The 13,519-nt window shown below is 42.8% G+C and overlaps 3 protein-coding genes across 3 annotated transcripts; 1 reads left to right on the forward strand and 2 right to left on the reverse strand.

The window, feature by feature from the left end:
* Positions 1–882: 882 nt before the first annotated feature.
* On the forward strand, positions 883–2,963 carry LOC306781827 (hairy/enhancer-of-split related with YRPW motif protein 1-like). Its single transcript, XM_079274868.1, has 5 exons — positions 883–1,055; positions 1,241–1,313; positions 1,425–1,508; positions 1,633–1,714; positions 1,837–2,963. Exons 1-5 carry the CDS (start codon positions 970–972, stop codon positions 2,436–2,438), a joined length of 927 nt encoding a protein of 308 aa, XP_079130994.1. The 5' UTR covers positions 883–969; the 3' UTR covers positions 2,439–2,963.
* Positions 2,964–4,174: 1,211 nt separating this feature from the next.
* stmn2a (stathmin 2a) lies at positions 4,175–8,277 on the reverse strand. The gene is made up of 5 exons (XM_079274865.1): positions 8,139–8,277; positions 6,342–6,437; positions 5,998–6,170; positions 5,686–5,877; positions 4,175–5,524 (listed from the first exon to the last, which is right to left on the reverse strand). The coding sequence occupies exons 1-5, from the start codon at positions 8,155–8,157 to the stop codon at positions 5,465–5,467; spliced, it is 540 nt and encodes a 179-aa protein (XP_079130991.1). The 5' UTR covers positions 8,158–8,277; the 3' UTR covers positions 4,175–5,464.
* Positions 8,278–9,334: 1,057 nt separating this feature from the next.
* upp1 (uridine phosphorylase 1) lies at positions 9,335–13,055 on the reverse strand. Its single transcript, XM_079276125.1, has 7 exons — positions 12,935–13,055; positions 12,246–12,357; positions 11,968–12,126; positions 11,732–11,846; positions 10,693–10,902; positions 10,444–10,590; positions 9,335–10,332 (listed from the first exon to the last, which is right to left on the reverse strand). Exons 1-7 carry the CDS (start codon positions 12,973–12,975, stop codon positions 10,184–10,186), a joined length of 933 nt encoding a protein of 310 aa, XP_079132251.1. The 5' UTR covers positions 12,976–13,055; the 3' UTR covers positions 9,335–10,183.
* Between the last annotated feature and the right edge of the window lie 464 nt (positions 13,056–13,519).

Consider the following 13,519-nt stretch of genomic DNA (forward strand, 5'->3'; position numbering starts at 1 on the left):
TTAGAGGGGTCAACATTTTCACACCTTCTGCAGACAAACCCTGCTCCCCATCCACAGTGAAGTACTTATGCTTTGCTGCTTATACCTTTGTATTTTTTATTTATATTTTTTTTAATGTAGCTCACAAGCAAAACATTCATCTGAAGTTGCAGCTTGAGCTCATAAAAACACGTCTGTTTCTCTTTCCCACTATGCACAGCAGAGCGAGGTTCACTGTTTTCACCCACAGCGGATGAATGATTCCCTGGGAAGGTCTGTCTGCGCCAGTCAGTTGACCTGTTTGCAGTGACTGGGGAGGAGGTGGAGGCGGAGGGGGTTTCCTAGGAGAGCCTGGCAACGCTGACCGACTAATGTTGGGCCTCCCGGCTGATCAATGCTGTTGTGGAACCTCACAGCTGACAGCAGACAATGAACAACACACTCGGCTAATAGGCCGTGTGTCCTCCACAACACTAAAGAAGAAGAGAGCTCCCACTATAATGGGGCCTGTTGCTCATGAACTAAGGTCTCAGCAGGGAGACTTGTGGACCTGAGGCCAGGAGTCTACTGCTCAGCCCGAGCTGTCAGGCCTCAGACTCAATACTCTCTGTTAAAAGACATGCATTCAAAATCATGCTTTGAATTCACTTTAAATATTGATTTGAATTGTTCCAGAAATGAGTTTCAGTACCTCTGTTAGAGTTTTACTCTGAGACTTTAGGCTTGTTCATTGAATTTTTATTTTTTTTCCTTTTATTAAGCCTATGTCGTTTCAATGCCAGCTCGATTTTAACAGGCTCAAATATTTCCAAGTCCCGCCCACATCCCTCTGTGGACCCCGCCCCCCTCTCCGCGGTGTGAAAATGATCAGAGAGCTGAGAGGAGGCAGGTCGGACGTTTAAACTGTTGCACAGACCCTCTGCTGTCAGAACACCAGCGGAGCTTTCTCTTGAAGGACTACTTTTGATCCTTGTATTCTTGGAAGCAAAAATGAAGCGAAGCCACAATTACAGCTCATCGGAAAGCGACCTGGACGACAATGTTGAGGTGGAGAAGGATAGTGGTGACGAAAATGGGTATGTTCAATATTTTAACAATGATTATTATATCATGGACTATGACACATTTCGACGTTTCATCCCACTAACTGCAATATTTCAGCGAATATTATGGCTAATTTGCTATCTTGCAAATGTTGAAGAACTATATGTTGTTGTTTTTTCAATTAAAACAAATGTTTAATTGCTGTCTTACTTTGCAGTCAACTTGATTCTCACGGCTCGATGTCACCCTCCACAACCACACAAGTTCAAGCCAGAAAGAGGCGCAGAGGGGTAAGTGAACTCATTACCTCCGGTGCCAAGTTGCGCACTGCTGTTTGATAGATACCACTGTTCTCCTCCCATCTAAGTTTGGCTAAATTGTTTCTTTTACTCTATTGCCAGATTATTGAGAAACGGAGACGTGACCGAATCAATAATAGTCTGTCAGAGTTGAGAAGATTGGTGCCAAGTGCTTTTGAGAAACAGGTAAAGGGCTTATGCTTCCTTTCTGCATGGGCATGCCCATAGTGCATACATGCCTTTTCTAGATGGACACCAGATCATTAAAAATCATTAAAAGTGAAAATGTTCTTTTTCAATTTCTTTGCAGGGATCTGCTAAATTGGAAAAAGCTGAAATTTTACAAATGACCGTGGACCATTTGAAAATGCTTCATGCATCTGGTGGCAAAGGTAACATATGATTTATTTGGCTATTGATGATGAATAAATAAATGGATGTTGTAATTTCCCAATCCAAAATGGTATAAATATGCTGTGTGTCACGTGTCTAACTCTGCTTTCGTTCCTGACAGGTTTCTTTGAGGCTCATGCTCTTGCTAAGGATTACCGCAGCCTGGGCTTCAGGGAGTGTCTGGCAGAGACAGCTCGCTACCTGAGCATCATAGAGGGTCGGGACGGTGCAGACCCCCTCCGTATACGTTTGGTGTCCCACCTCAGCAACTACGCCTCTCAGAGGGAGGTGCAAACTGGACTGGAACACTTAGCCTGGGGCTCTGCCTACGGGACTGGCCCTGCTCATCTCCCCCACCCCCTCCTCCTACAACACCCCCAGGGCAGGACACCTGCATCCAGAAGCAAAAGTAGCCCACCCTCCTCTTCTTCCTCCACATCTTCCTCCCCCTCCATTGAGGCATCTGGGACATCCAGACTCAGTGGCATGCCCCCCACAGAGACCCTCAGGGTGCCTCCCAACGGTTCGCTGGCCCTCAGTCTGTCTGTGCCAACATCCAAGCTTTCACCGCCACTCCTGTCATCCCTCTCCTCGCTGACGGCCTTCCCCCTCTCCTTCGGTGCTTTCCCTCTGGTGTCCCCGATGGCCCTCAGCACAGTGAGCCCCTCCTCCACCCTGTCAAAGCCTTACAGGCCGTGGGGCACAGAGATTGGGGCCTTCTGAATCTAACAACTAGACTGATGGCAACAGCTGAGCTGTGCCCAGCACCACAGACTAGGAAGCACAACCTGCCTCTGTTTTTACAGCAATAAAACACAGAGGAGCAAAGCAAAGTGATTTAATTTTATACAAGTATAAAGAATAAGTGGGAGAGGTGTTTTCTCAGTATGTCCTTACTCTAAAGAAAATAAATTCTGAACGATTTAATGTTATCCATTGACTAACTCAGTTAACATGCATTGTCTCCAGGCTGCAGACTGATATGGGTCATGAATAGATTTACTGTAAGCATATAGAGGTTTTATTTTGTAGACCACATACTGAAACTTCTACATTTGTCGAGCATGGATGTCTGTATTTAACATAATGTGGAGTTCTTTCATTCGGTCTGCTTCTTTAGTCACTAAAGGAACCCGTAAAGTGAATAAGCATATTACAATTGCCATTGTTGGAAAAAACTAACCACTTGAGAATAGGACACGTGCATTCTTGTATCTATTTGTCATATTTTTGTACCAATAAATTGAGTTAAAAGTATAAAACATGGATTCAAACCAAAGTTTTTGTTTCTGTTGCATACACTCAACTCTCCAGATTTCTTTTGTTTTCATAATGAAATACTTTTCTTTTTTTTTACCATGCTGCTACTTAGTCCTTTGTATAAGCAGACTAACCTCCCTCCAAGTGATAAGGAACTTATCTTCCCAAATGACATATATTCTGCAGGTGCATTCTTGTTTCAGTACTGTGGAAGTTAATCACGAGATAATAAGGTCCCGGTTATTGACTGAAAGGCAATTCCTTTGCTGTGTGCCAGGTAAGTAACCAAATCTGAGAGCATTGTTGCCCTTATGAATACCCAGGAAATCATTAAGAGCCAGAGGAAATCCTTTACAATGTTGCCCTGACCTCACCAGCTTGGGTTGGTCTGAAACGGAGACAATAGTGTGAACAGGATGGGGACTTTGGAGGAAGGCGGTTAAAAAGTAACAACAATACACAAGACAGCTGGACCAATAAATCACTGTTCAGCTCCTCTGTGTGGTTTCTGGTACACTCTGAGTGACACAGAGGTTTAGGGGTTCACTGTCTTTTAATGACCGAGTTATATCCATCCATGCAGCACCTCAGGCTTAATAATATATTTAAACAAACCTTGCTCCCTCTAAATGAGGACGCTATTTAAATTCCAAATCATGCTTCTTATGTAAAAAAAAATTGAACACAAATTATCTTTATTATTGTAGATTGTTTTTTCAATATTTGCAATGAGCCTGTTGAAGAAACGTAAAAACTGAATCTAAAATAACACAATTCATTTATGTTTCTTCACTCTTTGCATTCGGCATATTGTGAACTTTTCCCCTGCTTTTGAATCGGTATCATAGACTGGATTATTGATATTTGCTCCTGCTTGGTTTCTTTGCCTTTAAGAACTCTGCACTGCCACCTAGTGGAGGAACTGTATCTAGCAGGTGCCAGATGGAGGATCATGGATTCATTCTATTTGTTTATCATATGTTTGTCGAACTGTCAAGGAATAAGCCTGGCCATATTTTGAATGATACCAAAAAATTGTGTACAATATCGCAAAATAAATAACATTACACTGCAACATGAATGAAAAATCAACTAGGGGAAGATAGTGTATCATAGGATGTGTAGATAACTGGTTATTATATTTGTCAGTTAACATTTTCCCTCCTCCTTTAGCACAGAAAAGTATTAGATGGTGCATGCCATGTTCACAGAACCTCAAACCTTTATTCAGCAAAGCTTTCACAGAGAAACACAAGCAGCAGAGAGGATGCAGGCAGATATCAGTGGTACTAAAAAGAGACGAGTTCAATGGGCTGAATGTTAAGCGTCCTGCATCCATTCTCTATCTAATCCCCTAAAGAGAGCAGAGGCTAATGATGCCTTGTGGTAAATTTGCGCTCACACACACACACACACAGACATACGTTATGTTCACACTGTCAATATCAAGGTGGGACCAACAGCACATCCCACTGTCCAAAACAATATGCATGGTACCAGTACGGTGTCATAACATTCAAGAGCTTAATGCCCAAATACCGGGTATGAAACAGAGCTTTTGATTTGGCTGAAGATGAATTCATTGAGAAATGCCGTTGTAAGGGTAAGTGGGAATCTGCAAGGGTATAAACAGTTGCTCCCATTGGGCAAAGACATTCTTAATAACAACAAAGCACCTGTATCAAGTTCATTATCAAGCTCATTTCAGAGGAGGTGGACACTTTATGGATCTGTGGAGTTTGGCGTATTGTTAAGTTCCAAGCGTGCGCGTCAAGAATGAGTGGGTGTGCGTGAGAAAAATACAGAGGGGATACGTTGATGTCTCGGGGAGTCTGTGGTGTAGGTACACCGACTGTCATTCTTCACAAAGACACAGAAACATCATCATCATGACATCGTCAGGAAACACCGCAAATGTCAGTCTACAGCCAACTCACAACACCGACGGCTTTCACAAGAAAATGGTTGTCGAGTCAAATTTCATGAACTGAAACGTTAATCAGTTACAAACAAAAAGTTTGAAATTGTACAGCGCAGTACAATACAATCTTTGTATGTACTTCACCTATGATAGATAGATAGATAGATAGATAGATAGATAGATAGATAGATAGATAGATAGATAGATAGATAGATAGATAGATAGATAGATAGATAGATAGATAGATAGATAGATAGATAGATAGATAGATAGACTTTAAGAAAAGAATATTTACAAAATAATATTCTCACATGTGCTCTAAAAACAAGAAATGAATTCAACTCTCAAGATGAGTGGTAATGATGTTTGTATCCACTGATATTACTGATAGTGGTGGGTACTGGGGGTGTGGTGTGTTGTGATGTGGTGGTGAGGTCCTTGAACCTCTCTGCCTTCAGGGTTGGGTATCTGTTGGGTGTCTGAGGAGGGTCAGGGTGGGGCGAGGAAGGGGGGGGGGACTGGATGGGGGGACGTTGATGGACCATGGACGTCAGGACTTGTGTGAGGCTCATGCTGTCAGCTCTTCCCTCAGCTCTTTGTTCTTGCGCACCACAGCTGCATGTCTCTCCTGAAAACAAAAGAACACACACACACACGCACACACACAGAGACAGAGAGACAGAGAGAGAGAGAGAATAGTAATCATCAGGCGCCGCCCAAACATGGTTATACCCGGTCTAAAGGTGGATTCAAATAGAAATCACAAACTGAGATCTCTGCATTTCTTACCTTCTCCTGTAGACGCTCCATTATGGCTGCCAGATGGGCGTCACGGTTCTCCTTGATCTGCTCCATCTTCATCTGGAGCTTCTCCTCGGCCATCTTGCTGAAGTTGCTGTTCTCTTCCATGGCCTTTAGCAACACGTCCCTCTCATGGTCTCGTTTTTCTGCCAAAGTCCTCAGCACCTGGGCCTCCTGATACTAAAACCACACAGCACAACAACAAAAAATAATATTCGAGCATCTGATTCATTTTGAACAGTTTACAACACAATCCAACTTTCGATTTTTAACACACAAAGCCACAGGTATAATACATACCTTCCTCCGGTCTTCAGCAGCCTCAAGTTTCTTCTCAATGTCCTCCAAGGAGATATCCCTCTTTGGGGGTGAGGGGAGGATGTGAGCCACATCTGACACTGGAGACAGAGGCTTGAGGATCACCTCAAAGGCCTGGCCAGAGGCTCGCTTGTTTATAGCTTTCACCTCAATGTCTGTAAATCAGACAATTATGATGCCAGCAAAATCAATGTCCAAGAACACAATATAGCAGTCCAACAACATGTCACTATTACTACCGTCTGTATTTACGAGGCAAACTAAAACATCCATGGGGGGCAATTTGTTGGTTTCAAATGAAAATCAATGTTTGAGCCGATCCATACCTTCAAACTCACGCACGAGCTTGTTGCGTGCCTCTGGGTAGAAGCAGGAGCAGATGAGGGAGAAGACGGACAGCTCCTTCATCTTCTCTTTATATGCTGTGGGAACGTAAGCATAGCATCCTAGTGAGTCTCTCCATGTTACTCATGAAAACAAAACCACAGAACACTTTACAAACAATGTCACAAATTCATTAATATACTTGAGATATTTCCAAATTAAGATATGCCACATTAGAAAAGGGAAATCAATGAGCATCTCATGACCGATGCAGATGGAATGTATATAAGTGCTCTGTTGTTTAACAATCTATTGGATGAATCACTACAATTCTTTTCTTGGATTTGAAGACATGAGTGACTCATTTGAATCAAGAGTGCCTTTTCTAACATCCCCTTGTAATCTGTCTACGGTCAGCGAATAGACAAGCCAGTGCACGATTTTCAATTTCCTGTTGTCTCAGCAAATCCTGCCGTCATGCTCACAATACCAAGAAGCAGGTCTATCTGTCTTACAGATAAACCTGCCTTATTGATGAGTGTTGTCGTCATAGCCGTCAAATGCAGCTGATAAATGATCTTGGCTTTTACACTAGATCTGGGGTAAGATGTGCTTTCACCAATTCCTCACTGACTATTGCCCTCTCCTGTATTTGTCAACGTGCCCACGTGGCTGTTGAGAGAAGACTACAGATTGTCAGTGCTGCTCAGCCTTCTGCTGCAAAGGCCAGTGTGTGAAGCGGCCCCTTGCTGCAGGGCTGGCCTGCCTCCCATCCTGCCATACACCTGTCTCCTCCGCTACATCTCTGCCACCATACAGACCATATTGAAGGCAGCCTGCAGACCCTGCTGTATGTTACAGGGACCAAATGGGTTACTGATATTAAGGCACCGCTATGCGTATACAGAGGCGAAACACCCATGAAAACAAATATGCTAAAATGCATGGCCTACAACAATAACTGTCCATGAGGGGAGATGACTAATGCAGGCTATGGTCTTATCTGGTAATATAAGATTCAGTGTGCTAGCTCCTACGCCTAATTTGCATTTGTGTAAAGGCCGATAGCGTATTTTTTTTTTTTGCTAAATAATTAGCAGCATATCGAGCACAGCGGGTGGTGCCTCGTTAGCAAGAAAGAAATAAGGAAAGTTATAGACACGAATTAAAGGAGCAATCCCAAATAAATGATCGGATGAAACAATCGCGTTCAGGAGACGTTTTAGGTACATGAACACGTTTAAAAAAACATCACCACAGCATTTACTAGAGCAAAGTAAAATGAACGTCAGACGCATGAAGCCCTCTCAGATCTGCTGTCGGCAGCACAGCATCTTGGGTGGGGTCCGTCTGCATTATGCTGCATGTTGGGGCCGCTGTAGCATGAACCGCATGTCATGGGCCAATCCGTGTTGTCGAATGAAGAACCGGTACACAACATGCGATCAAAGCAAATGAGGAGCAATACATTGACGTAGATGAGGATAACGAAGGAGACATTTCAGTAACCTGACGGAGGATGCTGGGCTTTTAAGCCCACATTCTCGCTGTCATCAACAGACTCTTTAGCTGAGACAATGGGCTCACAGTCGACAGAGAAATATCACAGGGATTCAATTTATAGCTGCAATCATTCAAAAGAGAATGCAATTCATAACATTTCTGAGTGAAGCTTTTACAGAAACACGACCAGCTGGACAATAGCGGGCCGACATGGGCTCTATGCAGAAAGGATCTGCCACGAGTCCATCCATCCAGCCATGCAATGGTTTTATCATGACCATTCTGAACACGCTTACCGGTTGCTGTTTTGGCCATGGCTGATGTATTTCTCCGCAGAGGATGCTGTAGCTCTGTTCAGGTGAACGGTGATGCTGCTTAAGGCACTGAGTCAGCGAACAGACCGGGGTAGGATCGGATGGCGAGCAGGAGGTGGGCACGCACGGGAGCGCGCAGGCAGACCCTCCTCTACAGTCCTCTGACGCGCAGAGCGGTTTTCAGCATGCAATGTGTGACCATATAGTCCAGTTAAAGCTGGCGATCAAAGCGCAGACACAGGAAGTCATAAATGTGTTCTTCAGACCGGATACTTGCGACTTGCGTTTCATTGGATCCACATTGATGAGAAAATAATTCCGCAGCATCAATGTGTTATGTCATTCTAAGAATACACATGACGGACTACTTTACTGTCTGCTGTGAATTGTGACTATTTGTCACCAATAATAGAAATGCTATTCGTCAGACCGTCCAATTCAAACATTGACGTCATCTCCCGTCAGTGTTGGCCTGAGTCAGTTATTTAACAAATGTCATCCCAAAAAAACGTGTTCATCTCAGATAGATATTTGCAGGAATTCAGGTTGAACCCATGTGACACCAGTTAAATATCATGACAGCAATCCTGTTCATTTGTTATTAAAACCTCACATAAGCAGTGCGATCTGAAGACAGGAGGCAAATGTTCTTGAGTGTGTGTAAGTTTAGGAGAAGGAATGATATCTGTGTCAGCCAAATTCATAGAAATCAATAGAGATCGTCTTCAGGAACTTCATTGTAGTCAAAAAGTCAGTGGTCAGGATGTTGGTCATACTGCAGCAAACCTCCTGCTTTAGGTGCTTCTTCCACCGAGAAAAAGCTGTAGGATGTTGCAAACCTGTGCTGCTCATAATGAGTCAGAGTATAAAACTGCATGAGAATTTATTGGTGTTAAGACATTCTTCTCAAAAATGGATTGACATTTGTTGCAGTTTTTAGGTTCTGAAGGAAACGTCTGGAAACATTGCATTAGCCTAATCGTACATTGCTACATACATTCTGCATACAAACACTTTGGATGATACCACAACCAATACCATCATAAGGGCACAAATGTATCAGTTTTTCTTTTCTTTTTTTCGTGAAACACTTCTTTAATGACAGTTTGAGGTCATTTTGTTACAATACCATTGTAAGCAGACTTCCAAAAGTCCTGAAGTGATTCAAGTGTTATGGATAAAAAGCTTTACATGTTGTATAAAACAAAGACAGCATTAAATGAGACATATTTGATGATTATGCTGCGACGTAAGGTTCCGTTTAAATTCGATTTAAGTTAAAAACAGAGAGATTATAACACTAAATTATGAGCATATGGTATAGCCCTCAAAGAGATGCCGTTATTGGGTTTATCCCTGGGGGCGAGGTGGGTGGGAGGTGGTTGATAATTCTTTAAGGTCAGTAATGCACATTTTAAAATAGGACCGTTACTTGTAAGTTGACTAGGCTGTGCCTGCATGTGCAGTGTCGAGCCTCTGTTTTGTGAAGGGAATGTGTATTGTGAAGCTGAAAACTGCTCAGTGGGAGCATAAGCAGACTAAGAGGAAACCGCTCTTGAGTAGAAAAGTGGGTGACCCTAAAAAGGGCGGTTGGGTTTCTGTTGCTCAGCTGGAATGAGACACATGTTCCCCGTATCCTGCCATTGCCACTGATGCTATTGTTTGTGGGGTGGCTGGACACCACGATGGTGTGGCGCTACATCAGTGCTCCTGGCCACGATGGGGACGGAGAAAAGCCTGCATCATCGTCAGCCTCCAGCGCTCCCAACTGGTAGGAGGGAGAGCATGGAAGAGAGGGAGCTGAGCCAGCAGACTCCTGTGCATGCATGCAGGGATAAACCCAATCGTGACAGCTCTTAGAGGGCAAAACCTATACGATATAGAAATGTATTAAGACAGTGCCAAAGAATAAATATAAGTCAGTACATCATAAAAAAATTCAGTGACTGTTAAAATGTATGGCTGTTGATCAGTCGGAAAACATTTGCTGTATGCTTGCACAACAATGTAATAGCTGTTGCAGTTAGCTATGAACTGCTGTTTTTCTTCAACTGCTTCTTAATATAGCAGCCAACCAGTATCTGGGGACGTTGTTGGTAACTGTGAAGAACTTCTTGAGCGACGTTCAGCTGATCCCCGTTCAGCCGATCCAGTAGTGTCACGCACACCACAGCAGCTTTACACAACAAGACAGAAACGTTAAGACACTCAAAGAGGTGTGAAGACAACTCTGTGTTTTTAGACACTGACAAAGTCCTCATATCATGCCGATATTGGATTTTCTTACCTCGCAGACCACTCAGCTTGCACATAGCAGCAAAAACAGATGACTCCATTTCAATATTGCAGACTCCTGCTTCACTGGCTTTTTTGAGGTAATCCTGTTTATCCTTTTCGGTGTAGGAGCAGAAGGCACCATCCAAACGGGCTTGGCCTGGGTAGTTGACCAGACAGACAGAAAACATAGCAAAAGCTGAACATTTCCTGAAATACTGTATAAAATGTGATTCACACACCAATGCGTCAGAAGTCGTACCTTCATAGAAATCCAGTGTACACATGGTGTTGCCGATCACTGTCTCAAACAGGTTCAGCTCCTTGCTGCACTGCAACAGCTCCGCAGCCAGGCTTTGGTCGAGATCAGTATTGCGCACCACCGTCTTCCCCAGGATCACCTGCTCAAACTTGGGCAGGAAGGTGGCATCCATAGACTGCTTGGTGACAACAACTGTGCCAGGCTCGAGCCCTGAACACCAAACATGACAAGTGAGACAAACAAATTAGTATTTGTAGAAGTAGAAGTATTTTTCATACATGTTCAAACAACATACTGGACTCATATATACAGCCTATATTAAGTAAAATAAGTACCATGTTCATTTTCAAATGAAAACCATCCAAAGACATTCTTAAACCTCCTATTTTAAAGGATTTCAGTGAACATATGTCTTAAGTTAAACTTGTAATTCAATGGTACAGTCTATTCCAAAGTAGTCATAATAACTGCTAGAACAGCCCCTTCCTCACATTCTACCACCCTACTTCCTTCTGGTGCCTTTGCTCCGACCACACCCATCATCAAACTCTGCCTTCATTTAGATCTCAACACACCTGTACTCAAAACCCCTCCTGTGGTAGTTCCCGCTAGGTGTCTCCAGGACCACATTTTGCATGACGATGCATTTACATAGATTAACAAAGTGAAAACAATACCAGCCACTCGCTGTCACACAATCTTATTCTTAAAACTGGAAAAATACCATCACGGGCAAAGAGCAACAACACACAAAGTCATGTTGGATGACACTGCTAAGGGACTTTGGGCTCTCTCTTGTGGTAAAACTAAGAACAGGGGACAATAGCAAGTACTCAAATATCATTTACTGTGTGACCACACCAACCAATCTCATGGCAAGGACATCTGACTACACAGGAAGTCTAGGTCAAGTCAAGTCATTTCCTCTTACAGAAGTTGATTTGTTTCTAGAAACACAAGGAAGCAAGCACCCTTGCTAACCCAACACATGAATAATCAGCTGTATTATCAGTCATTCATTGTCAAACAATAAGCTTACCTACTCCACCTGATGTTCCAATGCGAAAAATTGTAACATCTGTGCAATGAGCGTGATGGAGGAGCTTTATTAGCTCATGCAACATTATGGCAATAGATGGGATTCCCATCCCATGCTGCAAAATAACGCACAGACGAGTCACACACTATTAACACCCATGTTGTTTTTAAATGGAAGTACACTATGCACACAGATTATTACGATTAATACTACTTGTATGTCATAATCTTACATACACTGACAGACAGTACAGGGCCAACTTTGTACATGGCATAGCGGTCCGTTCCAGCACAGATGTTTGGGTACTCTAATTTAGAGTCTTCCATACTGAGCTCAGCGCCAATGTACTCAGTGAAGGATTTCATTCTCCAAGGACTGCCCCCGACACACACAAACTGAAAGAAAACACACACACGCAAAAATACATAGATATATATTTAACATTGTTTTTATAGTATTATATAACATGTATATTATTGAAATATAGATTTGTATATGTCATAAAAATGATTACTTTGACATCACCAAACATAGCTGGTAGGTTGTGAGTTCCGGTTCCAAAGCCAAAGTGGTAGAGGACGTCATCTTTCATTTCTTCCAGGTGTGGGTTGTGCACAAAAACAGGGCTAAGGGGGGACAACAGATTGTAAAAGTTTAGTTGTAGCCTGATAATCTGACGGAATTTCAATTCACTTCATTCAGTCGTTAAAATATGTTTTCACCCTCATAGAAATGATTCTAACCTAATTCATGAATTAGTTCATACTAATTTATAAATGAATGATACATTTCTAATTTTAGTTATAGGTGAACCCAAGCAACGGAGTGTAGATATCCTCTCTACATAAATCAGAGTGAGGAAATGTGATTCAGGTGAAATGACCCTTTAAGGAGAAGTGTCACCATCAGCCTTTCCGATTTTAAGTTCAACTATTTGTAAACAACGTATCTTGTGAATGGATTACTGCCATTTAAAATGCCCATGTAATTGATTAACTTTTACAGGACCAACAGTTGCGTCGTCGCTAAACCGCATAAGTACGATAATTAAAAAGATACAACTGTCAGAAACATATCTGTCCTGAAATCCAGTCTCACACATTTACAGCATAATCTGAGCCGACATGAGCTCGGTCAACATGCAGGTTTATACATTTCTGAACATTCGCTTGATCGAGGGGTCAACAGGATGCAACTTTTCACCTTCCGCACGATTCAGTCCTCTTGTCGTCCTTTGGATTCATCTTCCTGAAAGAAAAAGCTGAGTGCGGGCAAAAAGACTCAGTGATCCAGAGCAAAACGTTGGAAACGTGAGGAATTAGCCTAACCTTAAACACAATTAGGATATCTTTTACAGAATATGAACACCCCGCCGTAGATTATGAATCAGACATATCGCAGCACACAGCACTCACAGCCGGGCAACAGAGACGATAAACTCCACCCTCGTGAGAACGAAACCAACGAATCCAAAAAGCGACAATAAAAAACACCGGACAGACTATTACCTTTGGTGTGTCGCTGATCGAGTGTCGGTTCCTTGGTTTCTGACAAATTAATTTCGTGGTCGACAGTGTAACTGTAACGCGAGCTTTCAGCCTTCAGTGATGTAACGCCGATGACGTCACAAGCGTCCTAACCAGCCCATTGATTGGATGTGGAGCACTATGGCTCAGCACAAAGGTGACTAATGAACAAGCAGACGTGCAGTTACTAAACGCACTGATGTCCGCACAGACAACCACAGCGGGTTGTGTACAGACAAACACATTGTCTGTCCTTTGTTTA

The sequence above is a fragment of the Melanostigma gelatinosum genome (assembly GCF_949748355.1).
Source record: "Melanostigma gelatinosum genome assembly, chromosome: 9".
NCBI lineage: Eukaryota > Metazoa > Chordata > Actinopteri > Perciformes > Zoarcidae > Melanostigma > Melanostigma gelatinosum.

Bases quoted from the DNA above. Each gene is read 5' to 3' on its own strand.
- LOC306781827 (XM_079274868.1), top strand. From the start codon at position 970: ATGAAGCGAAGCCACAATTACAGCTCATCGGAAAGCGACCTGGACGAC. The intron at 1,056-1,240 runs GTATGTTCAATA...CTTACTTTGCAG, and splicing joins GATAGTGGTGACGAAAATGG to TCAACTTGATTCTCACGGCT. The intron at 1,715-1,836 runs GTAACATATGAT...CGTTCCTGACAG, and splicing joins TCATGCATCTGGTGGCAAAG to GTTTCTTTGAGGCTCATGCT.
- stmn2a (XM_079274865.1), bottom strand. The intron at 5,878-5,997 runs GTATGTATTATA...GTGTGGTTTTAG, and splicing joins CTGCTGAAGACCGGAGGAAG to TATCAGGAGGCCCAGGTGCT. The intron at 5,525-5,685 runs GTAAGAAATGCA...TTTTGTTTTCAG, and splicing joins TGGAGCGTCTACAGGAGAAG to GAGAGACATGCAGCTGTGGT.
- upp1 (XM_079276125.1), bottom strand. From the start codon at position 12,975: ATGAATCCAAAGGACGACAAGAGGACTGAATCGTGCGGAAG. The intron at 12,127-12,245 runs GTAATCATTTTT...GTTTTCTTTCAG, and splicing joins CTATGTTTGGTGATGTCAAA to TTTGTGTGTGTCGGGGGCAG. The intron at 10,903-11,731 runs GTAAGCTTATTG...TTTGGTGTTCAG, and splicing joins TGGAACATCAGGTGGAGTAG to GGCTCGAGCCTGGCACAGTT.